At 53.7% G+C, this 27,700-nt stretch overlaps 1 protein-coding gene across 1 annotated transcript in view; it reads right to left on the reverse strand.

Annotated features, from left to right (window-relative positions):
- Positions 1-27,694, reverse strand: part of ADCY1 (adenylate cyclase 1) — a 132,874-nt gene extending 105,180 nt beyond the window's left edge. The window contains exons 1-2 of the mRNA XM_017524568.2: positions 27,078-27,694; positions 9,744-9,893 (exon numbers count right to left, since the gene is read on the reverse strand). Of these exons, the coding sequence (XP_017380057.1) occupies positions 9,744-9,857 (114 nt within the window). The 5' untranslated portion in view covers positions 9,858-9,893; positions 27,078-27,694. The remainder of the gene's footprint in view (positions 1-9,743; positions 9,894-27,077) is intronic.
- Between the last annotated feature and the right edge of the window lie 6 nt (positions 27,695-27,700).

Consider the following 27,700-nt stretch of genomic DNA (forward strand, 5'->3'; position numbering starts at 1 on the left):
GCATCACTTAAATGGAAGTCTTCATTCTCTTGATAAATTTCTTCACATGATGAGAACTCAAAATTGTTCCATTTACCTTGTTAGGATAACAAATTGAGTGTGTGCTTTAAATAGCTGCACATTATTTTTGGAATTCTGATTTAATACTGGCATCTGAGGAATAGCCAGGGCTCTGGGAGGGGCCAGTTCCATATGATAGAAGAGGAAGCTAAACTCAGGAATACAGGGTTTCCTGGGCGGGATGCAGGTGGCAGAGGAGGAAGCTGAGAGTAACCTCCTGTGCCTCTCACCCCATGCTCTCCAGCTGTGACAGGCAAAGATCTCGGGCTAGATTCTTGTGGGGGGCCATGAACACCCTGAAGCCCCCAAGTGGTCTTTACCAACCAGTGGAGCTGCACTTCCAGCCCACATCCCCACCATCTCCAAGCAGAAGGCAGAGATCACACTTACAAAAGTAATACCAGTGACCATCTCCAACTCAGTCTGCCGCCTGAATGCCTCCTCCAGTTCCTACCTCCCTGCCTCTACCTGGCAAACCCCTCACTCATCCCTGATAGCCCTGATCACTCTTGTTCCTCCACATAGCATGTCCCTGCTCAGTTCAGTCAAGGCCACCTCCTGAAGGCCTGGCACTGGTCACCTATGACAGCATCTCCAGAGCCAGAGCAGTGCTGGTGCCCTCTGCCCTGCCCCGAGCCCAGTGAGTATTCTTAGCCACGGTGTCCTCCATCCACTCTGCTGGCTGGGTTCAGGCCCCTTCCCTTCCCTTCCCTTCTCCTGGCAACAACTCCAGGCTGGTCATGTCTGGAAAGTGAGGGTCATGTCCACTTGTCTTCACCCCTACCTCTCACCCCAAGCTCACTGGCAAGGTCACAAGCATGTGTATGAGATGCACACACGAAGAGGCCACTGCTGGGAGTGCTGGGCCAAGGAAGCTACAGGATCAATTCCCCAATCACGCTCAATCGCATTCATTCACTACACACCTATTCATGAGGACTCACGCACTGCCCCTCTACCAGCCGTTGCTCCACAGGGTAAAATCAGCATCAAGACAAACCAGAAGGAGGTTGGAAGAAACAAACAATAATGGTTTCTAAAGTTGTGGCAGTACTGCAAAAAGGAGTCTCCTTCCAGGGTGGACAGCAGGCCCTGAGCAGACGAGCAGACTAAGGGTGCAGCGTGCCCAGGTATGGATACCACCGCCCCTCATCACCCACAAACAGCCACACTTAGGGCTGGTGGATCTGAGGCCTGGAGCTGGTCAGTGAGCTGCCTACCCACAGTCCATCAGAGTGAGCCGAAAACCTGGCAGGATCCCCGCTCCTGCCTCCTGCCACATGCAGCTCAAGTAAGAGCCGGGGGCGGTGGGGAGCAAGGGAGGAAACCCAGCAGGAGGGGGCTGTCCCCCAGCCCAGGCCTGCTCCTCCACCAGCTGCACAGGGGCTGCAATGCGTACTTGTATTTGCACTCGGCCATCCAGGGAGCCCAAAGCCGGGCACTCACAACTCCAGGCACACTCATCCAGGAACTCGCACGCAGCATCTCCTTATTTTTAAATCATACACTTGACTTTGAAATAAAATAAGATGTTTTGTGGCTGCTATAACCTAAATTGTGACCCTCCACTCCAAATTCATAGGTTGAAGCCTTAACACCCAATGTGGTGACTACATTGGAAGGCAGGGCCTCTAGGAAAGTATTAAATTAAAATGAGGTAATTGGGTGGGCCCTAATCCAATGGGGCTGAATTCCTCTTCTCCTAAGAAGAGATTAGGAGACACAGACACCAAGGGTGTGTGCACAGAGGGAAGACCACATGAGGACACAGGGAGAAGACGGCCATCGGCAAGTCAAGGAGAGAGGTCTTGGATGGAACCGGCCCTGACAACACCTTGATCTTGGACTTTGCAGTGTCCAGAACGTGAGGAAATAAATCTCTCTTGTTGCAGCTACCCCGTAACTGTTATGCAGCCTGAGCTGACCACACCAGCCCTGGGCTGCCTCCCTTCAGACTTCTGTCCATGAAAAGACAATTTCTATTTTGTTTAAGCCACCATTTTCCAGGTCAGTTACTGGCAGCCAAACCAGATTCTAACCGACATGCTCTCCCAAGGGGCCACTTTACTCCAGACAGGCTCTCTGAGTTCTGTCTTCCTCAGCAGGCGGGGTCAGGGCCTGCCTTCCCCGTGGCTGCTCTCCCCTACTCGAGGCTCTGCTGCCCAGGTTCTTCCAGGAAAGCCCGGTGGGAAACTGCAAAAGCTCCCTGCAGCCTGCAGCTGTGTGTGCCGAGTTCCTCACCCTGTCAGAGGTCCCTTCCATGGGTCACTTCATGTCACTATACTGGACACCGCTGGGCCCAGTTCCCTAATCATCTGAGAGCCAGGCTGTAGATGCTGAACTCCTTGCAGATCTTCCCTCTCCCTCGTGGACCACCAGATGCTCACAGCACAGCAGATCCCATATCGTCAGCATGGAGACAGGCCCTGGTGGACTCAGGGACCCTTCCTTTCCCAGCTACATCTGGGCTCTAGATCTTGGCATGTGGATCCTGAGCCTGGGTTGTACCATTAGGGAGAACCACAGTGTGTCCAGGAGCCACACACTGGCCACCACCTCCAACTTCCATGCAGATTTCAGACAAACAGGAACAAAACCGATGTGACAAGGCTGCACAAGGTGGCTCACGCCTATAATCCTAGCACTTTGGGAGGCTGAGGCGGACAGATCACCTAAGGTCAGGAGTTCAAGACCAGCCTGACCAACACGGTGAAATCCCATCTCTACTAAAAATGCAAAATTAGCTGGACACGGTGGCGCATGCCTGTAATCCCGGCTACTCAGGAGGCTGAGGCAGGAGAATCACTTGAACCTGGGAGGCAGAAGTTGTGGTGAGCTGAGATTGTGCCACTGTGCTCCAGCTGGGGCAAGAGAATTAGATTCTGTCTAAATAAAAAAAAAGACAGATGTGGCAAACAACTGGATCCCCACAAACCTCCTCACAGCCCCCCCAAGACATGCTGCAGAGACTCCCACAGACAGTCCAAGGTGACAACCAGCTCTGGCATCTTCCTCGGCAATATTGCAGCACTGGCCACAGAATGACAGGGAAGAGACTGGGATCCCCAGAGCTGATACGAGGCAAACTGTGAAGCACAAGCCACAAAAACCATGCAGCAGGAAGTGACCCAGGGGTCCAATGTGGTGCTCCTGGAGAGCTAGGGAGACTGAAGAACCCAGAGGGCTGTAAGGGCCACAGGGGAACAGGATGCCTCAGCATGGAGCCAGATGTGTGACATCCACACAGGAGGGGAATGCTCCGTGGAACCCCTTCTGACAGTCCCCCAAAAGGACACTGGCATTCAAGGCAGGAGGGAGGCTGGGCAGGAGCTGCTCCAGGAGGCCAGGGAGTAGGTCGCCTCCACTACCCAGCATACGACCAACAGGTTGGGATCTGGGAGAATTCTAGAGCCTCTGACGCTGACCACAAACATCCTGGACCTCAGTTCCACTTGCACGAGTGTCCTGGCAATGGCAAGGGGCTGACAGCATGCAGGAGTCATGTCACCCTGACCAGGCGGCACACCCTGCCCCTCGCTCCTAGAACCTGGTGCGTTAAACAGCAGCAGGGCAGGGACTAAGAGTTCTCCTGATGCTTGCCCAATCAACTTCAGCACCAAGAAGCCAAACCACTAATGAAACAAGACTGAGAAACAGGCTTTCCCTGCAGTCCATGTGACAGGCCTTTGTGAGATGTGGGAATCCGAGCTCCATCCTCCATAATCACCAGCCAGCTTGACCTGGGCTCAGAGCACGATGCTTGCTGTGACTGATCAAACTGGAATCGCGTTTTCCTGGAAGTTCTAACTCATCTGTAAAACCATCTGGGCTTGCTGTTTACTTTTTGATGAGCTTATAAATTACTGAATCAATCTTTTTAATAATTACAGGATTTTTCAGGCCTTCTTTTTCTTTGCGGATCATCTTTGGTAACTCACGCTTTTTCTGGAAATTTGGCCATTTTGTCTCTCTTCAAATATACTGGCATAAAATTATTCTCAGCATTTCCCTATTATCTATTTTTAATCCCTGCTTTATCTGCAGCCTTTCTCGTGCCTCACGCTCCTTATTTGTGTCTGCTCTTTTTCTTCTTGATCAGTCTCTCTAAGGCTTTTCTATTTCAAAGAACCAACTTTTGACATTTTTGTTCAGAAATGGAAAAAGCCCTGTTAAAAGAACCTTCACACCCCTTTGGAGCATGTTAGCTCGGTTATTTGTGAGCCTAAAACAACTGAGTGAGCGTTATTTAGCTGAGGAGGTCTGTGGCCACGAAGGGAGGAGACAGCCATGTGCTTCCCTTGGAAGATCCTGGGCTCACCCTGGTTCTGCCACTGGCCACTCTGTTATTTGCGCAATTATCTTTCCTGGGTTATTTAAATTTTCAGAGCCACAGTTCTCAGATTTACTAAGCAGAATAAAGTCCTTACATTCCTAACCATGATACAGAGGGCTGATATTAATTTTAAAGAGATCTGACAACTCAGAAAGAACATCTTGGTACCCTGACCCTCTTCTATTCTGCCCAGATCCTGCAGGCAAGGACAGATGAAGGGCGGGGGCCCAAGGTGACCCTTTGCTCTGTTTCTTTGTTTTGCTGTGTTGAGAAGAGGGGTCATTTTTGCTCATCCAAATCCCCCCAAGGGAATCAGCCTCAGGCACACTGACAATTCAGGTAAACTTTACCTAACTACAGCAGAGAACTTTCCAGACAGACAGTAAGTAGTGCAAGGAAAGAGACAAGCCTTGATCCCCACCCCACCCTTGTCCTCCACAGCCTCTTGTTTCATGGGCTGCCCTGAGAAGGTGAACGGGAGATCAGGGAGAGCTACTGTAATATTCCCCCAGTAAGAATGTTGATAGAGGCCTCTCTGCTTGAGGCTGGCACCTGCCTCAGCAGGAGCAGACCAGACTCCTAAAGCCTCAAACATTCTGCAGGGCAACCGCAGGGCTAGTGGCACTAAACAGTACAGGAGGGGAAGGAGAAAGCTCCTAGTGGCTGTGGCTGTTGTCACCTTCTTCATGGGTAGCTGCAAAAGTTAGCAGCAAGTAGGCGCAGAGCACCCAGGGATGCATTCTGGCTGGTAAAAGGCAACAGTGGCATCATAAACCAGGACACCGAGAGGTTCTCCCCAGGGCTTAAGGTGAAGCACGCCCTACTACTGGTGTCAAAACATAACTTATCAAACTGGGCAAGAACAATCTGGAATTGGGGCATCCTATGCAGAAACAGAGTGGAGAAGGGTGAGAACCAGTGGGCTCCACCCTTGGCACTGCCGGGAGCCCCAGAGCAAGGGCACTGCTGCTGCAGCCGTGGCCAGCTGTTCCATCAATTCCCATTCCAGAACAAAACTGCTTCCGCTGGGACAGGACAAGGGGTTTAATGTTAGGAGTATTTCAGAAGAGGGACGCCCTGTTGTGGCCTCCTGCAGACCCAGACAGTCAGTGGGGACCACAAAACATGGGCCTGTCCACAGGCACATCCCTGGGAGGTGTTTTCTGAGCCGCCTGAGCCAAACTCCTGCTTTGTGAACTGAGCACAATGCTCTCCCTGCTCACAAAGCCACTGACCACAGCGCCCCTGGATAACACATTCGTCCCCCAAGAAGGAACAAAGAAAACCACCGCCAAACTCCCCAGTGTGTCTGCTCCCCTGCCTCCATGCTCTTACATGTGCAGTGACCCCCAAAACATGTTCATGATGTCTCTTTCCTGCTAGGCCCAGAAGCTCCTCTCTGTGAGCACAGACACACAGGAGCCAGCCCTGCCCATCTCTCCAGAGGTCAGAGCCATCTCCTTCCAGCTGAGGCCACAGGACATGAAATGATTTCCCTCAATGCACTGTGCATGGGAGCAATGGCTTGGAGTCTGCCCACACGCCTCCCCTCAACTTGACCTCACTCAGCCCCCATCTTCTGCTCCCTCTGAACGTGCGCGGCATTCTACCGCCTCCTCCCAGTAACGCCCACATCCACTCCCAGGACCAGGGTGCATTGGCCCAGAATCCCTCTCAGGACTGGGGTGTGTCCCCCCAGATCCCATCCCAAAACCAAAGTGTTTCCCTCAGATCCTCTCTTAGGACCAGGGTACATCCACCCAGAAACCCTACCAGACTGGCGTGTGTCCACACCCAGATCCCCTCCCAGCACCAGGTGTGTCTTCCTGGATCTCCCCGCAGAATCAGGTCACATGCCCCCATACCTCCTCTCAGAACCTAAGTGCATCCCCGATCCTCTCCCATCACCCGTTGTGTTGCCTGGACGGTCCAAGGGGCTGGAGAAGGCTCTGAGAACAGGTGCTGAATGGAAGGGTGTCATTAATGAGATTAAAACATGAAAGGCAGATGCCTCCAACTAGCCATATGGTAAGGCTCCATCACCTGTCACTCTGGAGACTGCCGTTTCATGCTGACATGCTTGAGGCCTGGACAGGGCTGCCGTGGCCACCTCCAGGCTCTCTGGATGGCCAGGCAGGCCCCAGGCAGATGCTGAGGAACAAAGTGCCTGTATACCTGAGAGCCTCGAGAGCTGGCAGGGCCCCGCTGGGCCCCAAGTGCTCCCCTCTGCCTCCCCAAGAGACAAGGCTCCCTGAAGTGGCATCGGGCAGCAGGCGGCCAGGAGAAACCTCATTGCTGATTTCCAGCCATCTAGGCAGACAGTTATCATGAGATGCAACCCTGAACGATCAAAAGGAATCGACAGAAAAAATGCAGCGAATGTCAGGATGGCTGAGGTCTCAGGAACCACTCGGGAAAGTCACAGAAGGCATGTCCTCATTCAGTGTTCGTGTGTCAAAACATCAGCTCAGCTTTGAAGCAACAGAGAAAATCATGAAGGTAAACGATCCTTCAATTTGAAAATATAAAAGACTGAATTTTTAATGCAAGGAAAAGCAAAGCTAGAGGAACAGACCTGGGGAAATATGGGGACCCTTTCTGATGAGGCATCCGTGTTTCTGCTATACAGTGAGCGGTTCACTTGACTGCCAGGAAAGTCAGAACATAACGGGATGGAGGGTTGGAGTGTACAAGTCACAAAGAAATACAGAGGGTGAACAAGCACGAAGGAGTCGCCATCGGCCTTAGTAAACAGAAAGGGGCAAGGGAAACAGGAGGTGCCAAGTCCTCACACAGAGAGAGGGAGGAAAGGAGGGGGAAAGGCAGAAACCGACAGACAGAAGGAGAGGGAGAAGGGGAGAAAGACAGGGGCACACAGGGACACAGCACACTGCAGAGCAGCTCACGGGAACCCAACCCCTGGGCTCTCCCCCCTACAGGGCTGGGCGGGGCCTGCCAATCTGCATTCCTAATAGGCTCCCCACTGCTGCTGATGCAATGGCTGGCCTGGACGGCTATACAGAGCAGAGTGTAAGCAGACATCACTTATAAAGATGTAAAAGAGCACATAAATAAGATATAAAATTTGGGAAAATACCTCAGAAACTTGGGAGAGAAATGACATATTTACACTGCTAAAAATGTTACTCAGTGAATACTTCATGTGCATGAAGAAAAATCTCTCTGCGAACGTGGTATCTAAATGTCAGATGCTGAGAACACCACAGAATGTGCATTAAGGGAAGAAAAGGCAGATGTTTTAAATCACATTTATCACACCAGTAGCGATGTCTTGTGCAAAATGGCAAGCAAAAAGGCAGAAAATAAAATTATATATACACCAAAATGACAATTACATGGGGAAAAATACACATAAAGACAAAATCTAAACAATAAATAGCACTCAGCTGGGTTAACTGGATTGGATGAACATTTTGAAAAGGTCCTTCTTAAGAACGTTCTGCAGTTAAAACTCGGATGCACCTCTGAGCCTCCCTGAGTGTGACTGCCTCCTCCTAGGGCTGAGGAAAGAATGCCTTGCTCACGGAGCTGCTATAAAACCCAGTGAAATGCTGCAAATCAGGCAGCAAAGGCTGGACTAGACAATACTGGGAGGAAAGAGAGTACATAGGAGAGGCAGCAAACATCAGAAAAGAAATGAAAAAAGACCAACACAGAACGTGAACAAGCACAAAGGTATGGAAAAGGAGATGGGAGGGAGATAAAAGAGGAAAAGAAAAGGATGATTTAGAAATACACACAAGCAGGACCCACGAAAGAGTCTTTGCCTTCTCCACTACAGAGGATGTAGTTAAGGGGAGAACAGGGCTTCCAAAGATTCACTTGGGATCTTACGGAGGTAACAAAATAAGGCTATACACCTCTTAGAAAGCACAAAGGAGGTATCTCTCTCAGTGTGATTGACTCCGGTCTAAGAAAAAATGCTCAGGGCTCAGCCTTGAAAGATGCACAATTTATACATACATTGACACATTCATGCACACACATAGACAACACACATCAACACTTGTGCATACACACATATACACATGTCCATGCATATCACAAACACACAGACACAGAGGCATGCCCACACAGACACATGCATCTACATGAATACAAAGCCACACGCACATGCAACCACATGTCTGGATGTAAAGACACGAGCATGCATGCACACACACACGAGCACAGGCATTCACAGACACACATGCACACATGTACAGAGGCAAAGGCAAATGTGCACATATCCACACATGCAACTCCACAGGGATGCATGTGAACATACACACAGACACGTGCCACTGCCCACATATCGTCCACATGGACACATCCTCCTACATGTTCACATACACGGCAATACACACGCCATCTAAACACACATACATGATCTATTTCTCAACTATATCTTACTTTTATTGTAAATATTAGGGATCGAAACAATGTCTATACATGAAATGTGTATGTGTGTTTTTACATTTATATTCAGTATAATATCTTGTATTCACATAGTTGAGAAAGAAATCCTATCTGTCAGCCGCAGGCCTAAAACATCAGTAGTTTGGTGTCACAAAGGCCTGTGAGCCCCAAGGCTGGGGGGAGAGTCTAGATCCCTCCAGGGAAAGTTCCTGGAATGTGCCAGGCTTATCCCAGAGGCTCCCAGGTTGTCCCTCCTGAGCCTACTGGGCCTGCTGGGCACAGGTCCTGGGCAGCAGACAGGGAACACAGAAGAGGAGTCACGGAGGGCGTTGGGAACCCAGGCATGGCTCCCTCCAAGCCATTGCCCTTTCCTTCGTGGCTGTCTCATCCTGATGCCGGCCACTGGAGGAACCCCAAGGGCTGTGGGTGCTGTATCATGACCACCATGACCCCTCTACAATTCCCAGCACAAGGGTACCTCTGCCTTCCAGGAGTGACGGCATGCTCTGGGGTCAGCAACGCTGAGCCAAAGGCAGGGCCAGTGGGAGCCTCAGGCCAGTAGATCAGCGTCACCTCCTCGATCACATTCACCCGAGGCATGGCCAGGACCTGCCTCATCCTCCCTGGGCAGCTGACCTATTCCAGCTGCAACCGGAAGTCAATGCGCCCAAATGCTGTCCTCAGAGCAGCCCCTTCCCAGCACTATCCCATGAGCTGCTCAGCTCCACAGGGCAGCAAACCTAGCCTGCCTGCCCATTTGCTAACTAAAAAACCTCAGGGCATCTCCTCCACTGCCTCAAATACCAACATGTACCACTGGGAATTGTGGCCCATGTCACCACAGGGTAAACTGAGGCACAGGAAGGCAGCTCCCTCTACCTCCCCAGCACCACAGCCAACCCCTCTAGGCTGACTGGCCCAAGCCACTGACCTGCTTCTCGTTCTCATCCTCCAGCCTCAGCCGGTCCTCGATGCAGCTCCGGGCCTGGAGGAACGCCTTCCTCTGCGAACGCTCAGTCAGAATCCGCACGAACACCCCATACATGTTCACGCCGACAAAGAGCAAGGCATTGGCGCCGAGCTGCAGGGAGAGAAGGAGGCAACGTGTGGAGCCTGACATCCCGCACACATGAAGAGGGCCCAGGCCACCCAGAGAACATAGCATGAGCTCTCCAAAAGCCACGCCGCCCGGGCCAGACCCACAGCGCAGGCCGGGGATGCAGGGAGCCAGCCGGGCAACAGCTTGCCCTCACCCTGTCTGAGCAGCTGTGAGACAGCATGTCAGGGTATAAGGAGTAACCAGGCCTAGTGTCAAGGCCGAATTGTGTCCCCCAAAATGCATAAAGTCCTAACCTCCAAGACTCCGGGATGTGACTAATTGAAAACAGGGTCTTGACAGAGGCAATTAAGTTAAAATGAGGCCATCAGGGTGGGCACTAATCCAATCTGCCGGGTGTCCTTAGAAGAAGGGAGATGAGGACACAGACACAGGCAGCGGGAAGACCCCGTGAGGGCACAGAGAGAAGATGGTTGTCTGCAAGCCTAGGAGCAAGGCCTTGGGAGAGCCCAGCCCTGCCCACAGCTTGATCTTGAACTTCCAGCCTCCGGACTGTGAGATAATCCGTTTCTGTTGTTTAAGGTGTCCAGTCTGCTGCGCTTTGCTATAGCAGCCTCAGAAAACCAAGACCCCTGGAGAATACGTATGTAAAGAGTGGCTGTTCCCAGAAAGCTTGCACAAACTGCTGCGGAAAGATTCAGGAAAAGGTGAAAGGTGAGCTCACAAAAAAAAAAAAAAAAAAAAAAAGCCCATATGTTGATTTGAGTACACAGTGAGCACCAGCACAAGATGGGGAAATGTAGCATCCAGAGCCTGGTGTCTGCACACTGCCTCAGTCCTGTCCCCACTTCAGCTTCAACAGATGAGACACAAGGAAGGGGCTGCCAGCCAGAGAAGGGGCCAGCACTAGCAGTGTGTCCACACTCCAGGCTCAGGACCAGGCTCAGACCCAGGCATCAGGCACCAGGCACCAGGCACCAGGCACCAGCCTGACCCAGGGTTCCCCTCCACGATCACTTCCTGCTCCCCACTGCCTGCAGCTGGTCTCCTCAACTGTTCTGTCTCTACGTCTCGCAGGCCACTGGGCCTGGACGGAGGCACCTCTGACAAGCCATGCAGGGCCATGGCATGTCCTGCCAGGGGCCCTCAAGTGAGGGGCTGCAGTTTGTAAGTATTGTATGAAACAAGTGTCCCGTGGTCATTTGCAAAATTGGATAATTTTTTTGTCTGATTAAGCCCAGGCATTTCTACTTGTATGCCAGAGCTGAGCCAGCTGAGCCAGGAGCAGAAACCTGAAGGCTCCGGCTGTCACTGCTCCGCACGGATTAACCACAAACACCCCCACATGTAAATGTGTGCTGCACACTGTGAAACAGAACTAAAATCAAAAACACCTTCACACAGTAGTGTGGGGAGCAGCTGCCGCCGACAGGGAGCCAAGAGAGTCCAGGACGCGGACCCATGAGATGGAGGAGATGGGTGTCACCCTGATGGGGCCAACCTACAGACAGCAGGACAGGAGCCCCCAGACAGCTTGAGGAAGGAGACCTGACAGTTCCTGGCCACCTACTAGATGCTGGTGCTGAGGAGCAAGCGGGAGGGCTGAGACTGACCAGGGGTGGGGGCCACACGGAGGGGCAAGGACAGATTTGGGGCACCTTCAAACTCAAGGTGTATGACAATAGCCTCAAAGGTGCATCCATCACGAGGCTGAAAAACAAACCTAGGACCCATGGTCACATGCAATCTGGAAACATCAGAGCCACTCTCAAGGAGGTGACGCAGGGAAGGATGAGGAGCACAAATCTGCAGGGCCCCAGCTGACAGCCATCCTCTGCCTGACGCCTCCACAGGGGACCTGACCCTGGCCCAGCACAGCTCCCCACACATGTCAGACACACACTCACCTGACTCTGTGGGGCTGACGACATTAAACACCACACACTGGCAAAGGCATAGGCAGGAAGTTACCCCTGCCAGATGGTACCATCCTGACCACAGCCTCTGCAAGCCAGAAGTGGGATGGCTGTTGCCTGTGAGGGGTCAGAGAAGGCAGCAAGACATCCAATAGGATGGCCTCTCCCGGACCCTGAGCATCAAGAAGGTGACCTTGAAATCTCCACTATGACCCTGAAGATCTCTACCAGACCTGAATATGGCCATTTAGCTTCCCTCTCAGTGCATTTGACATAGCTGCTGTCATCATGGTGTGGATACCTCTCAGATCTGGCTTTTCCCACGAACAAAACTCAGAGCATGTTACGGTGTGTTCAGTGCTCAGAGTCAGCAAACACCATGGATGTCTGGAAAGGGTCAGGGATGGAGCAGGGTGTGGAAGACCACGGGCTATCGGACACCTGGGGTGCTGGAGCTGCCAGAGCTGAGCCAGCGAGGCCCCTGGAGGGGCCTGCACGGGAGACCACCACCCACTTTCTAAAGGAAGTGAAAGGCAGGTGGACCCCAGCAGTTAAAACAAAAACGATAATCAGGAACGATAAAACTTCCCTTGGAGATTTTCCACATCTTAGCTTCCTTTCTCCCCTGGTTTCCTCCTGGAACACAATGGGCTTAGATTACAAGCGTATGACAAAGAGTCCACGGGAAGTGGAAACACAGCACAGCTGGCAGGTCAGCTGTCAAGATGACCGACCCTCCCCGTGTGCATCAGAGCTGTTCCGTGCGGGATGGCAGCCCGAGGAGGCTGGGAGGAATGGCGGCCGGTCCCCCTCATCGCTGCACTACATGGAGGTGCCCCTGCAAGCCCTCCCGGAGCCCAGGGACCCCTTTGTCAGAGGGAAGCAGCCACTCCTCTCTTCCCATTAGCTTGCCTCCCCATTTCTGTTAGCTACAATCTATCCTCACTAGAATGGGGAACCATCACTACCTGCCCTTAGGATGTCTGAGGGACACTGTCACCAATGAAACCAACACTCCCACTGGAAGCTTCAGACCCCCATGGACCCTGGAAAGGAAAAGCACCATCAAACAACCCAGTACTCTATGAGCTGGGCACTGCCTCCCTTCAAAAAAAAACCCATGGAGGGGAGTGGTTGAGAAGGGATTGCTGTGGAAAGGACACTTCAGGAGAGCTGGGTGTCATCCACCCATAAGCACACGGCTCACCCGCCAGGATACGCACGCCTCGGCATTTTCCCAGATGAGCATCCTCATCCACCAAATGGACCCACTGCATTGGAATTGAGAATTCTAAATCTGTCCCCAAGGTCTGGAATTCTCAATTCTCCCAATGAAGCTCACTGAACTCATAGCTAGAGGGGCATTTAGGTCCAAAAGATGCATGTCCCAGGGCAAGACAATCATGATGTGGCTTAGCACACGTCACAATGACAAGAAAGGCAGGCTAGGGTCACCATGAGCTACTCAGGGATGAGGGCTCCAGGGGCTGCAACAGTCTGGGGGAGGGTCAGCCTCCCCATCACAGTCTGCTGGCCACTCCTGGAGCAGGGGATCCAACCCCGGCCCAGCCCCAGCCATCCGCACCCCACCATCAAACTCCCTGACCACATGATGGCCCAGAGCCACATGCTGCCCACACCACCCAGGCCCCGGGTGGCACCGGGATGCTGGTCTCCCAGTCTGGACACCCTCTCAAGCTCTCATCCCAGCAAGGACTGAGCTGGGCTGCAAACGAGGACAGGAGTCCAGGTGTCCTCACCAGGGTCAGGCCCTGCCCTACCCCTGTCTTCTGCCTGCACCATCTCTGTGCCTCAGTCTCTCTATCCAACAGATGGGCAGATTGATGGCAATTATAGTACCTATCAAATGACCTTCCCAAGGAGACCTAAGGAGAAACCCAACAAAGGACACTGCATGGGAGGCAGGTTAAGACTCTGAGGCATCAGGATGAGTCTGGAGCACTGTGCAGAGCCAGACAGGAAAGTGTTAAACACACACACTCACACACTTGCGCGCGCGCGCACACACACACACACACACACACACATGCACACACGCAATGATGGGGGTATGTCAAAGGACAGAGCAGCCAACTGAAAGAGGTCCCAATGGCCAAACAGCCAGCACTTGGAAACCTTCATGGGCCAGATTAACTCAGCCAGACAGCCGAGAAGAGAAGGGCTTCCCAGGGAGTCAGCTGGGCTGAGCACCAGCATGCTTGCAGAAGGCGACCATGGGGAGCAGGACCTGTCTGCAGGTCCTAGGGCATCTCTGCTTGATTGTGCAGCACCTGAAAACATCACCAGAGCCGGCTCGTCGCTATGAGAGGCAGGTTAGACTCTGAGGCACCAGGATGAGCTCGTGTTTGGCTTAATCCACAGATGGATACATATACAAATGTTTATAGAAATGTGCGTATACATATAGGTCCTAGCTCTGCCTAATGAAAGAAAACTAGAAGCAATGGCTCCCCAGGAGCAATAAGGACACCAGGAGGCCAGGTCATGGTCTTTAATAACATTCTCCAATAAAAGGAACTGGGAATCCCTGGAGAAATGACTGATACCTGGGCTCAGGCAGAGAAAATATTTGCTAATCAAGCAGATGGGCCTGGAGCACCTTGCAGGGTCAGAAAGTAAGGCAAGTGTCTCTCTCTCTCTCTCTCTCTCTCTCTCTCTCTCTCTCTCACACACACACACACACACACACATACACACAAATGGGGGGGTGTCAAAGGACACGAGAGCCAACTGAAAGAACTCCCAATGGCCAAAGTTGGAACAATTTGAGCAACACAAATCAGTATTGAATTGTAACCCAAAGTATAAAATAAATATCAGTACTGATATAAATCAATGATGAAATCAAAAATAAATGTAGGATAACAGGTGAATAGGCAAAAATTTGGAGCATTCCAAATTATTTATACTCCACCCTCAAGAAAGTAAACTCCCCACTCCTTCAGTATCAGCTCAGCACAGTGACTTTGGAAAAAGCACAAAATGGGAAAAAGAAGAGAAAAGAGAAAACCTTATGGCAGAGAAATCTCCCAATACCACCTTAGCCAGCTGGTAACTGCCACACCGGCCATGATGAGTCCTGTTGACAGATGTGCCTGACATAATGGGATGAGGGCATGTCCTCCAAGGCCTCCTGTCAAAAACCAACACCCCAGTCTAACCATGAGAAAATCATCACACACTGGGGGTCCCTGGACTAGCACCCCTCATGGTCACTGGGCTGACACCACGTGTGGTCACTAGACTAGCACCCTGCAGGAGCCCTGGGCCCTTCCCCCAACCCAAGATGTCTCATAGTCCTTGGAGAGAGTATCCCAATCTGACATCATCATCCCACACCCCCAGGTACCTGTCCTTCCTCCCCTCCAGGGACAGGGGCCTCTGCCCAAGCCAAACCCACAAGTCCCCTGACCCTCTCTCTTCTGTCCTTCTCAAACCTTCATCAGGTACCGCCCCTGACAACCCTATGCCACTGACTTCTCTCCAACCCCACTGTCTGGCACAACCTGCAATCAGGCTGCAGTCAAAGTCTGCGTGAGGCAGACCCTCCCTTCATCCCAGACTCTGGGTGGAGCCCCACCTTCCCAGCACATTAGAGACCCACTGAGCCCTGGACTCACCCCTGACCTGTCTGCCATGCCAAGCACATCCCCCGGCCATGCCACACCTCTGGGTAGAACATGTGCTCAGACCCACAAACCTCACTGCAGCCTTGGCCAAGAGCATTTTCCCTCCTTTCACTGGGCAGCCTCCTGATCTCTGGACTGGTCTGAGTGGTCCCTTCTCAACCCGGAATCACTCTCATTGGGTATGAAAACCTCTCCATTGAATCTGCTCCCATTTTCCACCTGCCATCATCAGGGCTGCCCCAGCACAGTCATTCAGCCAGGGTAGCAATCAGACTACCCAAGAAGACAAAAGAATGGCTGCAGGCAGTCCTCCAAACCAGCCTCTCCTGAGCACAGGCCGCAGTGGCGAGCAGCGGGATCCTGCTGGAAGGAGTGCTTTCTCACGTGAACCAACAGCACTTGGGCCACAGGCCAACGAAGGAGCTGACCCCACACAACTGCTCCCTGCACAGCACTGGGCATGTTCTCATTGGTAAACTCCCAGACTGCGATCAGCCTGCCATGTCCCAGGTGTCTGGATGGTGGGGTGGCCCCTCCTAACTGAGCCCTCGGCAGACACCATCCAGTCCCTCCGGGGTACTCACCAGGAGCTGGGTGCCGGTGTGACGTCATTCTCTTTAAACCATTTCTGCTTCTTCAGTGTCACACACAAGCGGGTTTTTTAATTAACGTAATTGCTTGTTAGCTTCTGGTGTTTGAATTAATAAAAGCATTTTAGAATTAGCGTCGTTTGAAAGAGGGTCGGCAGAATTCAGGTAACTGTTGGAGCCAGTGATGGGTACTCAAAGAATCACTGTGCTGGTCTCTCTACTTCTGTGTCTATCTGAATTTTCCATAATAAAAATAATATAACACAAGTTATTTTTAAAAGAGTTTGACAGGCTCTCCCTGAGCTCCCGTCATGAGGTTTCTAATGCATAAAGCTATGTTCACCAGACCTCAGAAAGGATTCTCAAGGGAACCTAGAGAAGCAGCCGTCTTTGGTGCTTCCTGTGTAACCACTGGCATCTCAGTTCCAGGGGGGGCATTAGGGCTGCATGCAACCTGTTCCTCCATGGTGCCGCTCTCCAAGCCAGCCCAGCCTCTCCCCCCAGGTCATGCACAGCCGCAAGGTCACCTTAGGCGGGAGAAAGGAAAAAGCACTGGTAGAATCTGACATGAAGACACCAGCAGGAAAGCGAGGAACACAGGGCAGGAAAGTCAGGAAGACAGATGCAAGCCCCCGGGCGGCAGAGCACCCTGGGGACAGCTCCCATCAAAGACAGTCCACTCCCCATGTATCTCACCACATCCCTGCCCAGAGGATCAAAGAATGACACAGTGACCATCTGAGCCTCCCAGGGAGGGTGACTCGGGCTCAAGCACACCAGAACCTCAGAACAGCCCCACTTCCAGCTTGTCCACCCCCACCCACGACACCTGTGACACCAGCCACAAGGAGCCACACTGTCAGCTGAGCTCTCAGGCACTGCCCATTTCTGACCCTTGAACAAATTCAAGCCAAGGCACTTGGCATTAAAGATGTGACCATAGAACGGGACCCTGCTAGTGACGAGACCCCACCCAGCACCAGGACATGACCAGTGCTCAGGAAACATTGTGATGTCTGCAAGTACAGGTTTTAAAATCAACTATCAGAGATATTTCAAAATCTTCCGGCTAAGCCAATGTTTCCTAAAATCTGTTCCCTCAGTTAATCATTGACACTGCAGGGCAGGTAGGTTTTGAGAAAACAAGTTCAACAAACAAGTATTTAAGATCCCTTTTTGAGGCCACGGTTGTTTCAGAAAGGCAATGCGTTAGTGCAATGAAGGCAAAGGCACTCCTGATTTCCCGCAGCATCGCCACGGAGCATGGCTCCAGCACAGGTTCACTGCACTGGCGGCGCACACGACCAACCAGGACACTCACTGCCACATGCTCCCTGGGGAACAGAATGTTCCAGAGCAAGCTGCCCTGACTCCTAGCTCACACCTGCAACTGCCTGGCATCTCCTGAACTTTCCACCATCCTCCTAAGCACACTCGCCCTTCTCAGCTGCATGCTTGCTATGATAATGCTGCTTCCAGAGGCTGGACAGTAGAGCTGAGAAAATCCACAGGTCCCCCGCAGGCTGGGAGAGGAGCCCTCCCAGACCGTAGGCAGGTGATGCTTTATGTGGAAAGGGTGGATGCCGGTCACAGGCTGGGACCTCTAGACCTGGCTCCAGACTGTGTGGTAGGTGAAGGGCACAGGTGGCACCCTCCAAAGAATGCAGTATTAAACAGGTTTCCTGAGAAAGCACTGAGCTCAGTTGCCAGAAAAGGCCAATAGAAGGACCATATCCAGGGACAAGAGGTCAAGTGAGTCCTTAGGGCTAGTGGGCAAGAGCCAGCCAGAGGACCACAGTTAGAGACAGACAGCAGGGGACAGTGGGGGGCTCTGTGAGATAGCCATCTTCTTTGTCCACAGTGGGTGTCTGACATCCCCACACTCGGACATGAGGTGCCTTGGGCCCAATGCCAGTTGTTACGTAAATAACAATGCCCCATCCATCAGAAGCATCTGTGCTCCCAGGAAGTCAGGGCCACCAGAGCCAGGGTGTGCCACATGCAGCAGGACAGCAATCAAGTGAACCAGGTCAGTAAGAAAAGGGCACACAGGACCCAGCATGGTGGTTCACACCTGTAATCCTAACACTCTGGGAGGCCAAGGCAGGGGACAGCCTGAGCACAGGAATTCAAGACCAGCCTGGGAAACAATTAGCCAGGCATGATGGTGCTCTCCTGTAGCTCCACCTACTCTGGAGGCTGAGATCACTTGAGCCCAGGAGTTCAAGGCTGCAGTGAACCATGATAATGCCACTGCACTCCAGCCTCGGCTACAGAGAGAGACCTTGTCTGAAAAAAAAAGGCAGGGGTGGGAAGAAAAGAACACTCAGGTGGCCAAGCACTGGGGAGCCAGGCCAGCCAAGCACCATGCATTTGCATTTTCTCAGGCTAAGCCACTTCCCGAATACTGAAGAGTCTACTTCAGAGAAGAGTCTACTTCGGAGAAGGCAACAAGGAAACACTGTACTCTGATAAAAGAGCTGCTCTGTATTTTTAGAATCAAAACAAAAAGTTGTGCTCAGATTCAGAATGTGCTACCAGCATGGACTTTCCCTTCTGCAGGGCTCAGAGGCTGGAGTGTAGGGCTTCCAGCACTGCTGGGGACCCCATCACACTGCTGGCAGCGTCCTGTCCACCTGCTCCCAGGTTCCTCTGAATGTTACCAATGCTCTTACACTTGTATGCACACACAAGCACACATGCATGAAAACACATCTACATGCAAGAAGACACATGTGCACACATGTGCGTGGGCATGCCCCAACACACACACATGCACATCCACACACGATGTGTACACACAGTGGCACATACCCACATACACATGTATGCACAGGCACATGCCCACACAGAGGCCCCACCCAGAGAGCTGTGTTCAGGCTCTACAAAGTCACACCCAAGCTCTGGGAAGCAGACAGCTCTTCTCAGCTCCAGGCTTTCTTCCCAGCCCAGACTGAAGGCACAGTGAACACTAAAGCCTGGAGATCAAAGCAGTTCCTGCCATCCCTTTAATCCACGGAGATGGGATTGTTTCAGGGTCTGTGCTGCCTTCAGCACAAAGCCAGAGCTGGGCTGCTGCGGTGTGCTCTATTCTCCTAGCCCTGACCCCAGGGACTCCTGCACACCTCATACCTCCTTCCTGAGACAGGCATCTCTGCATGGCAGAAAGAAAAAAACAAATGGGACCCCCTTAGCAAAATAATGCAGAAGACACCAGGCTCCACTGAGTAAGGAGCCCAGATCAGCCTAAAGAGGGCGCGGGAGCTGAAGGGTTAAAGGAGACAGAGGAGAAGCACTGGGAGGAAGAACATGAAGACTGGGCTGGGCGGTGGAGGCTGCACCCCCCATGCCCCAGGTGCCAGCCCTTGCCTGCACTGGAGAGGGGCGCAGCTGAGTGGCAGGCAGCCCCAGTCCCTTCCCTAAGGAAGGCTTTAGAGTACTAGCCAGGTCTCTCCCTTCACAGCTCCCAAGTCCCATGTGGACATGCCTGCCCTCCCACCAGCCTTCACTACACCTCCTTGATGCAGGTAAGGCTGGCAGCCTGGCTTCCCTCCGCAGGCCAGATTCTGAGGTTGCCAAGGTCACGGAGCTGGAGGTGCAGGAACTGGGCTTCAGCCCAGGTCTCTGTGGTGGTGCCGCTGAGACAAACAGCACAGGCTGCCTTCCCTCAGAGACCAGGATAGAACATCTACTCAAAAGACCCACATACTAGTAACAGTGAAGTGAGTGTAGGTGAGCCTGAGAATGTGTGAGTGTGCCTTAGTTTGTGGGTATGCATCAGTGTGCAGGTGTTCATTGGTTTGTGAGTGTGTGAATCTATGTAAGTGGGTGAGCATGCGTGTATTTGTGAGTGCATTGTGTGAGTGTGTGAGCTAGTGTGTAGGTATGAGTGTGAATGTGCATGTGAGTGTGTAGATGCATGCATGCAAGTGGGTATGGATGTGTGAGTATGCACTGGTTTACAAGTGTGTGTTTCTGTGTGATTATGTGCATGCATGTTGGGGGGAGAATGAGTGTGATTGTATGCATTTGGGAGTGTTTTGTGTGGGTACGTGCACGTACGGGTCTGTGTGTGTTTATGTGTGTGTATAAATATGTGTTTATGCATAAGCATGTGTGTTTGTATATGTTCATGAAAAGAGGGGGGATGGGTATAACTCATATGCTCAAATGGAGAGCAGGAAAGGTCTCTTCCCACCACCATGGCAGATGGATGCACAGCAGATGGGCACTCCATGGTGACAGGTCCAGGCTGAGGGCCACAAGGATAAGGGGGCCAGTGGGAGGGGAAGTGAAGGAGGGGTCCATCTGGGAGGAGAGGCGGTGGGGCCCAGCAGGGGAGGGATCAGCAGCCAGAGGCAGGCTTGTAGGGGAGGAGGGTTCCAGCTGGGGAGGAAGGCACAGCCAGAGGAGGGGCCGGCGGGGGAGGTATGGTCAGCAGAGGGAGAGGCTGGGGAAAGGGAGGCAGAGCATGGGGTGAACTGGGAGGAGACGGCATGCTGGGCAGTGGGCGCAGGGTGCGCAAAGGGATCGGGGCAGGAAAGGTCTCTTCCCTTGCTCAGCCTCTCAGGGTAAAAGGAGGAGCCCGTAGCTGTGTGAACTCCCCAAGGGGGTTACATGGACAAGGCTAGGCAGCCAGGCTGCTTCTCCCGCCCAAACCCTTGCCCAAAACCTTGCCCCTGCCACTTCAGCCCCCATGCTTCTTGGAACTCAAAAACCTGACTGAAAAGGGGTCAGCCTGGCATCGTGGCCACAGGGATGCCAGCCTCCACTGCGGACACAAGGCCACCTCCAAATGGGCTGTTTCACAAGGTGTTCCATTACTACAACTGGTGAAGAATACGGGCTGAACAGACTATGCCTGCCACCTGCACCCTGAGGGTCTCTCCCAACAACTGATCAAGACCAGCACGTCGTTGCAACTATCCCATTTTAGTAAGTCAGAGACTAACTAGCAGGTCATCAGCTACATATAGCTATGTATGTGACAGTAAGAGGTAGGTCTCACTTCATTGAGCCCAGAGCAGTGTGGGGAGGACAGGGAATGCCTCCCAAGCACAATCCATTCGTAGTACCTGGAGGACGTGTCTGTTCTAGAAAACCACAGGAGGGAGCTACTGTTCCCTTCAGTGAGAGAAAAACTGAGGCATGGGGATCATCGCAAGCCCAGAGTCACACAGATACATTGGAGCCCCTGAAATGCCAGGAGTCACCCATCTCACATGCCCACCAGCTTCCATCTGAGCAAGGAAATGGTCCAAGGATGTTTCTGGACATCTGTAGGAACCTGTGAAGCTAAGGAGTTGATCCCTGGCCCTCCCGAGTCAGAGATGTGACAGGAGACGGACATCCACCTAAAACCACTGTGAGCCCCAAAAGGGCAGGCACACAGCTCTAAAAGCCGAGGGTGGGGAATTCAGCAGCAGGCTGACAACACCCACAGGAGCTTGCTGAGTGGTCCCCTCAGGTCCCAACACAGCCCCCAGCCCACTTCCACCTCCTTGTGGCCACGCTCGGCATCGTTCTTGGGAGAAAGGGCAAGTCCTCAGTGTGGTTTTGCCCCACCTGGGCCTTTGTGGGAGTTGCCCCACTACTCTCACGTCCCTGTGCTTGGCCCAGGAATCCTGGCTGAGCGCCCAGTCCACAGGGAGGCCTCCTCAAGCAGTTAGGCCTGGTCTGTCCACTGTGCACACCTTCAAAGGTCACCTGAATGTCCTGTCCCGTGGGACTGCAGTCCGAGTTATTGACCAGGGTCTCCCCAATAGACTACAGCTTCCCAGAGGAAGGGAGCCATTATTCCCCCAGCACCCCAGCCCCCAGCACCAAACACTGTGGGGTCATGGGAACCAGCGCAGAGTGGCAGGGAGGCCCCGGCAGCTGCAGACTCCACCCCTGTGTCTGCTCCCAGCTCTTCTCAGGTCGGTGAAGGAGCCGCCCCCGTGCCCCTCAGCCCACTGTCCATCAGTGTGACCAGACTCAGCACGTGTCTAGGGCTCCTTCCACAGTGCAGCCCCTACAGGGCACATCACATTGTGGAGGGGCAGAGGAAAGCCCCTGGGCCCACTGGAGCATCTCAGAGGTGGAGTGGGTGGGAGCCCCTGGCCCGATGCCCAGGACCATTCTCCCTCTCTTTTGACCAGGCCCATTTCCTGCTCACCCTCATTTCAGCTGCTCTGACAGGGGCAATTCTGGAAGCTTTTTGAAGTTAAAGTTGACTGCCCTTGAGGGAGGATGAGCCAGGAGGTGAAGGGAAATGGACCAGGGGACCACCCAACCCTATGAGAAAAACAGGGGGCGGGGAGCAGGTTCCAGGGTAATGGATGTCCCCTGCCGTTGTTCCCTAAACACTAAACATGGGCCTGGGGGCAATGTGGGGCTGGAAGGAGCAGTGAGGCTGCAGCAGGACTAAAGCCAGAGACGGGAGCACAGGAGCTGGGGGTTGTGCCCAGGACAGCAGCAACACTGACCTCAGAAGCATGTCCAGCCAAGGACGAGGAGACTACCTGCCAGTTGCCAGTCCTGGGCGCAGCAGGGGGCAGGAAAGCACACTCCCTGCCTTCACATAGCCTGACCCCTGTGCTAGGAGGACCACCCCACCTGTCACCCTCCCTGGCCCAGCTCTAACCCTAGTCCTGTCCCTCTAGGCACTGGCTCTTCCAAGGCAGGTGGATGCACAGCAGATGGGCACTCCATGGTGACAGGACCAGGCTGAGGGCCATGAGGATAAGGGGGCCAGTGGGAGGGGAAGTAAAGGAGGGGTTTGTGGGGGAGGAGGGGCCAGCCACAGGAGGTGGGGCCCAGCCAAGGGAGGGACCAGCAGTGGGAGAGGGGGATGGTGGGAGAGGAGGGTTCCAGCTGGGGAGGAAGGCCTGGCCAGAGGAGGAGCCATCGGGGAAGGTATGGCCAGCAGAGTAAGAAGCTAGGGAAAGGGAGGCAGGGCATGGGGTGAACTGGGAGGAGATAGCGGTTAGGCAGTGGGTACAGGGTGTGCAAAGGCATGGGGGCACAGCCTGAGTGCTGGCAGATTGGTGTCACCAGAGTACACCTAGGCCATGAGCTTTGCTATCAACAACCAGGTCACCCAGGGCCCTGTGCCCTTCGATTCTGCGCCCTGCGGTTAGGTTGTTTCACCTCCAAGCAAGCAAGCCATGGTTCTGCACCAGAGCTCAGGCAGAACTAGAGCCGCACAGGCAAATTTCAGCTGACTCCCATTTCTCCATGATAATCGTGATTTCTGTTATCCTGCCTACAGCTAAGAACTCAGTAGAAACCGAAATGTATTTCATTTACATTGATAAGCAACCAAATTGAAAGCATATAATTTGCACACTGCAATGGATCACTACTACTTCAGAAAAAATTTAAGTAAAAATATAATATCCTGATTCACACTGGTCAAAAAGTGGGTATTTCAAGGCTGTGTAAAGTAGCAAAGGGAGGAAGCTCAGAGCTGGCAGAGACCGGGTCTTCCTCTTGCACACATGTGCTGCACCCTGGTTCTCCCCCTGCACTGCAGGGTACAGGCTGGGAGGGGGAGCCTTGTGGGAAGGACTGGGGCCCTGCCCAGGCCCTCCTTTCCCAAGATTCCAAGCTGCTCCCTCTGAGGCTCTGGGTCTGTGGGTGGCATCACAAGGGGCCAAGCCCAGACATCCAGTGTCTCCCTTTCTCCCCCTTCCTCATCCTATATGTTCCTTGGCACGCACCCCTACTCCACCCCTATGATCTCCAGCCCACCCTGGCAGGCCTTGCCCCCTACTGACTGAGCAGCTATGGATGTCTTGAACAGGATGCTTTCAGTTCTGACAGGTGCTTAGCTAAATAAAAATGAATTGTATTTCATTTAGGTACAATCAGTGACCCAAAAGCAAGGGGCTGGGAGAGGAAAGGAACTCATTTCCGGCCACTTAGCACATATTTATGGGTACTTCCTTAGTGCTGGCCCAGGTAGGAACAAGGCTGTTTCCCCTGCAGACCTTTCTGCTCAGGGTCATCAGTATCAAGCACGCCTCCCGGGCAAGAGCTAAGCCCTAGCTATTCAATTCCATCTGTGCTAATAATCATGCACCCTAGCTTTCAGAGTTCTCTCCTCTGCCTCCCAGAGTCCTTGGCCAGCTTGGGCTTTACAGAGGAGGAACCAGATGCCCCAAGCACCCTGGCTGCATTTCCAGAGCCCTGTGCACCAGAAATGGAACATGAATGCTGTAGGGAACCCCAAGAGCCTTGCTTCGGAGGGGCAAAGGCTCGGAAAAGACAACACAGGAACTTGCTCCATAGCTCAGAGCACGGACTTGAACCCATGCCTCAGAATGCACAGGATTTTTCCAGGCCTCCTCGGGGCTATCCTTGATGAGAAAGCATTTGGGTCTCAGAGAAACGGGTGGGATTCGAGGAAAGGAGCTGCTTTGCCCCATGGAGTTAACCTGACTCTGGAGCTCACTGGGCTGACTAGTCACTGGGCTAAGCACCAGGAGTTCACCGTGGAGATCTTAGACTCTGAAGTGGCATCCTGCTATGTATGCAGCGAGGGAAATCCCCTGCAAAGATTCCTTCGTTCATTCAGTCCATTGTTCATCCTCTTTGGGTCATCTACTCCATGCCCAGCACGGCTACTACCTCCCCAAAATTCAGTACAGAGGACAAGGTGCTGTCAACAAGTGACTGCACTGCAGAGTGGCACAGGTCTGAATAGGAGGCAGGTGGTAAAGCAGTGAAGAGCAGCAGAAACGCCAACACTGTGTAAATGTGTGTGCCATCTTCTTCACCCTCTCAAGCACCAAGTTGCACAGCTCATTAAGGACAGATTTCACAGGCTCCTGGAATTCTCTAATTGAAAGACAGAATCCCTGGGGGATCATATGCCCCACTCCCCCCACTGTATGTTTCCCTGTGTTGATCCCTATGTGTTTGTCAATATCACTTTCACCTGTATAGACACGTGGACTTGAATAAAACATTCTAAAGAGGCCAAGATGTGCTTTTCCAATATGAAGTTTTTGTCTTCATTACAACCCTGTGCGGTGGGGGGGCAGGGGTGTTCTGCCCTTTACATAGGTGAGAACCCTGAGGCTCAGTGAGGGAAGGGTTTAGATCGCCCAGAGAGTCACAGCTAGCAGGGAAACCCAGATGTCTGCTCCCTAAGAATCCTTGCTCCTAGGATGGGCTTCCTTCCCCACTACAGTAACAGTCACAGGGCTCATCTTACCCCAGGGGGAGGGGCAGAGCTCTGTGTCCGGAAACTCCTTGACAGACTCTCCCCTCTCTCTCATTTTTAGTCTTTAATTCTCTAAAAGAAATGACTAAAGGCTACATGGGAAATGTCTTTATTTTAAAAGGGAAAGACAATAACCCAGCCTTTTATTACACCAGCTGACTCCCTGGTGTAATAAACACAGAGAGAATGCAGTGTGGTTGGGATCCCTGGGCCTGCCCAGGGACCAAGCTCAGCCCCTCCCTATTCCCGAGCTGCCCTAGCATCTGGTCAGATTGGGGAGGCCATCTTGCGGGTGCGGGTCTGGCTGTGGGGGCCAGCATGAGGCCCAGGCTAAACACAGACAGATGGGGGTGGGGGTAGGAGATACAGGAATGCTCCCTGAGAATGGTCAGGCAAGGCCACGTGCTGCCCACAGGAGGCTATGGAAGAGGTTGTGGAAGAACCCAGCCTCCCTCTCCTCCCTGGCATGCAGTCCTCTGCCTCTTTTCCCCTTTCCTCTGCCTTTAGCTGTGCCTTTTTGCCTCTGCCCTTCACCTCTACCTCTCTTCCTCTCTTCCTCTGACACCCTCTTTGACAATTCTCCATGTACTCCCTCCTTACCTCCTGCCCCTACCCATGGGTTGAGCACATGCTGGTCTCTCTCTAACCCTAAGACACAAGTCCAGTGATGTGTCTATCCCTGTGCCAGGCTGAGCATCTCATGGCTCCTCTGACTGTGTGCTGCCCCTGGCATCACCGCCTGAGGACGCCTCCTTAGATCCTTGGTTGCTGGTCCCCTGGGGCCAGGCTGAGGGAATCATCACCACCGCCCCCCTGTTATTCTTCCCTAATCAGCTTCTCCTCGGACCCCTTGCCTCTCTCCAATTTGCTCCCATCACTGCTTCCTTTCCTGAGATGGGCTTCTCCACTCCATTTGATTCATACCATCCCCCTGCTAAACTGCAGCAAGAGGCAGAAACAAAACCTTCCTCAGGGTCTTCCAAATCTTCCCACCCCCCACTCCCCAGCCCCATCCCCGCCGCCAGTTGGAGATGGGCACAAGGGGAAGCTCTCAAAGCCCCGCCGTGGGGCAAAGACCCCTGGACCACTTCCACTTCCGGGCAGTTGGAAGAGCAAGCTCCTCCAGGGCCCAGGAAGAGCCCGCAGGAGGCAGACGGCGTCCTAGTCCTTGCAACCATCTCGCCGGCCCGACTGGGAAGACAGTAACAAAGTTCGGGAGCAGAGAAGGCAGGTTCGGGGCAACGGCCGAGTGGCAGCGACAAGGATTAGGCTGTGTTTGACCTTGGCAAACCCCACTCCTTCCAGGCCGGAGGCAGATCCACAATAGGGTGCCCAGCAAGGCTGAAAGGGCCGAAGTCCTTTCCCACCACCTATATACACCCCTGGGTCCGCAGGGCTGGGAGGCGAGCCCCGCACGCGCTCTAAGTGCACAGGAGAAGAGCCCCGCGCTTCGCGCAGAGCCGACCTTTGAGCCCACCCTGAGGGCCCCATCCCCTCGCCCACTTTCATTCCCTCCGCGGGGATGGGTGCCGCAAAAGAGCGGCGGACCCCTCTGGCCGCCCTCTGGCAGCTCACCAGCTACCTGACCTTGGCCAAATCTTTCTCTCTCCACACCTGTCTCCCCTCTCCACACTTCACGCCCAGGGGCGCTTTATGGATTGTAACTCTGAAGAGAGCCTTGGCCGGATGGTGCCAGCCCCGACTGCATCCCCAACTCGCTGGAGTGACCTTGAACACACCCCCAGTAGGAGCCTCAGTGTCCCCACCCGCCGCCTAGGAAAAAGCGCGCATCGTCCCAGCAAGTGTGTCCGACCAGATGCGGGGCGCGCGGCGGCACTTACCGTCCTCCAGAGACGTGGGCGCTTGGCGGGGACCAAGGTGGCTGTGACCAGCAAGTGCGACGCAGCCACCACGAGCCCAAAGCCGATGGCCAGCAGGCTGCGCACGGGCAGCAAGGCATAGGACACGAAGGTGACCAAAAGGAGCTGCCAAATCCCTTGTTCGGCGGCCGCTGGTCCCCCGGCCGCCCCGGCGGAACCCCGGGCGGGGCCGCCCAGCGCGAAAGGACAGCAGAGCAGCGCGAAGGTGAGGCTGAAGAGCAGCGCCAGCTGGCCGACCTGCTGCAGCTGGGGCACCTGCAGGGACCGGACGTTGGTGACCACGAGCAGCGCCAGGAAGAGGACGCAGTGCACCGGGTGCGAGCCCTTGGCCAGGCCAGGCGCGGGCCCCGGCGCGCCCAGCAGCTCCGCCAGCGCCAGCGCGCCCGCCAGCAGGCTGAGAACGGCCAGCGCCTTCAGCGTGGCCGCCTGCTCCAGCCGCAGCGTGTAGCCGCGGAACAGCGCCTCCAGCTCTGGGCAAGCGAACTCCTCGTCGCACGCCCGGAGCCCGCGCCGGCGGCTTGGCCCGGCCGCCCGCTCGGCGCCCCCGGGCTCGCCCGCACCGCCTCCGCCGCCGCCTCCGCCGC

This window comes from Cebus imitator, unplaced genomic scaffold (assembly GCF_001604975.1).
Source record: "Cebus imitator isolate Cc_AM_T3 unplaced genomic scaffold, Cebus_imitator-1.0 Scaffold34, whole genome shotgun sequence".
Lineage (NCBI taxonomy): Eukaryota > Metazoa > Chordata > Mammalia > Primates > Cebidae > Cebus > Cebus imitator.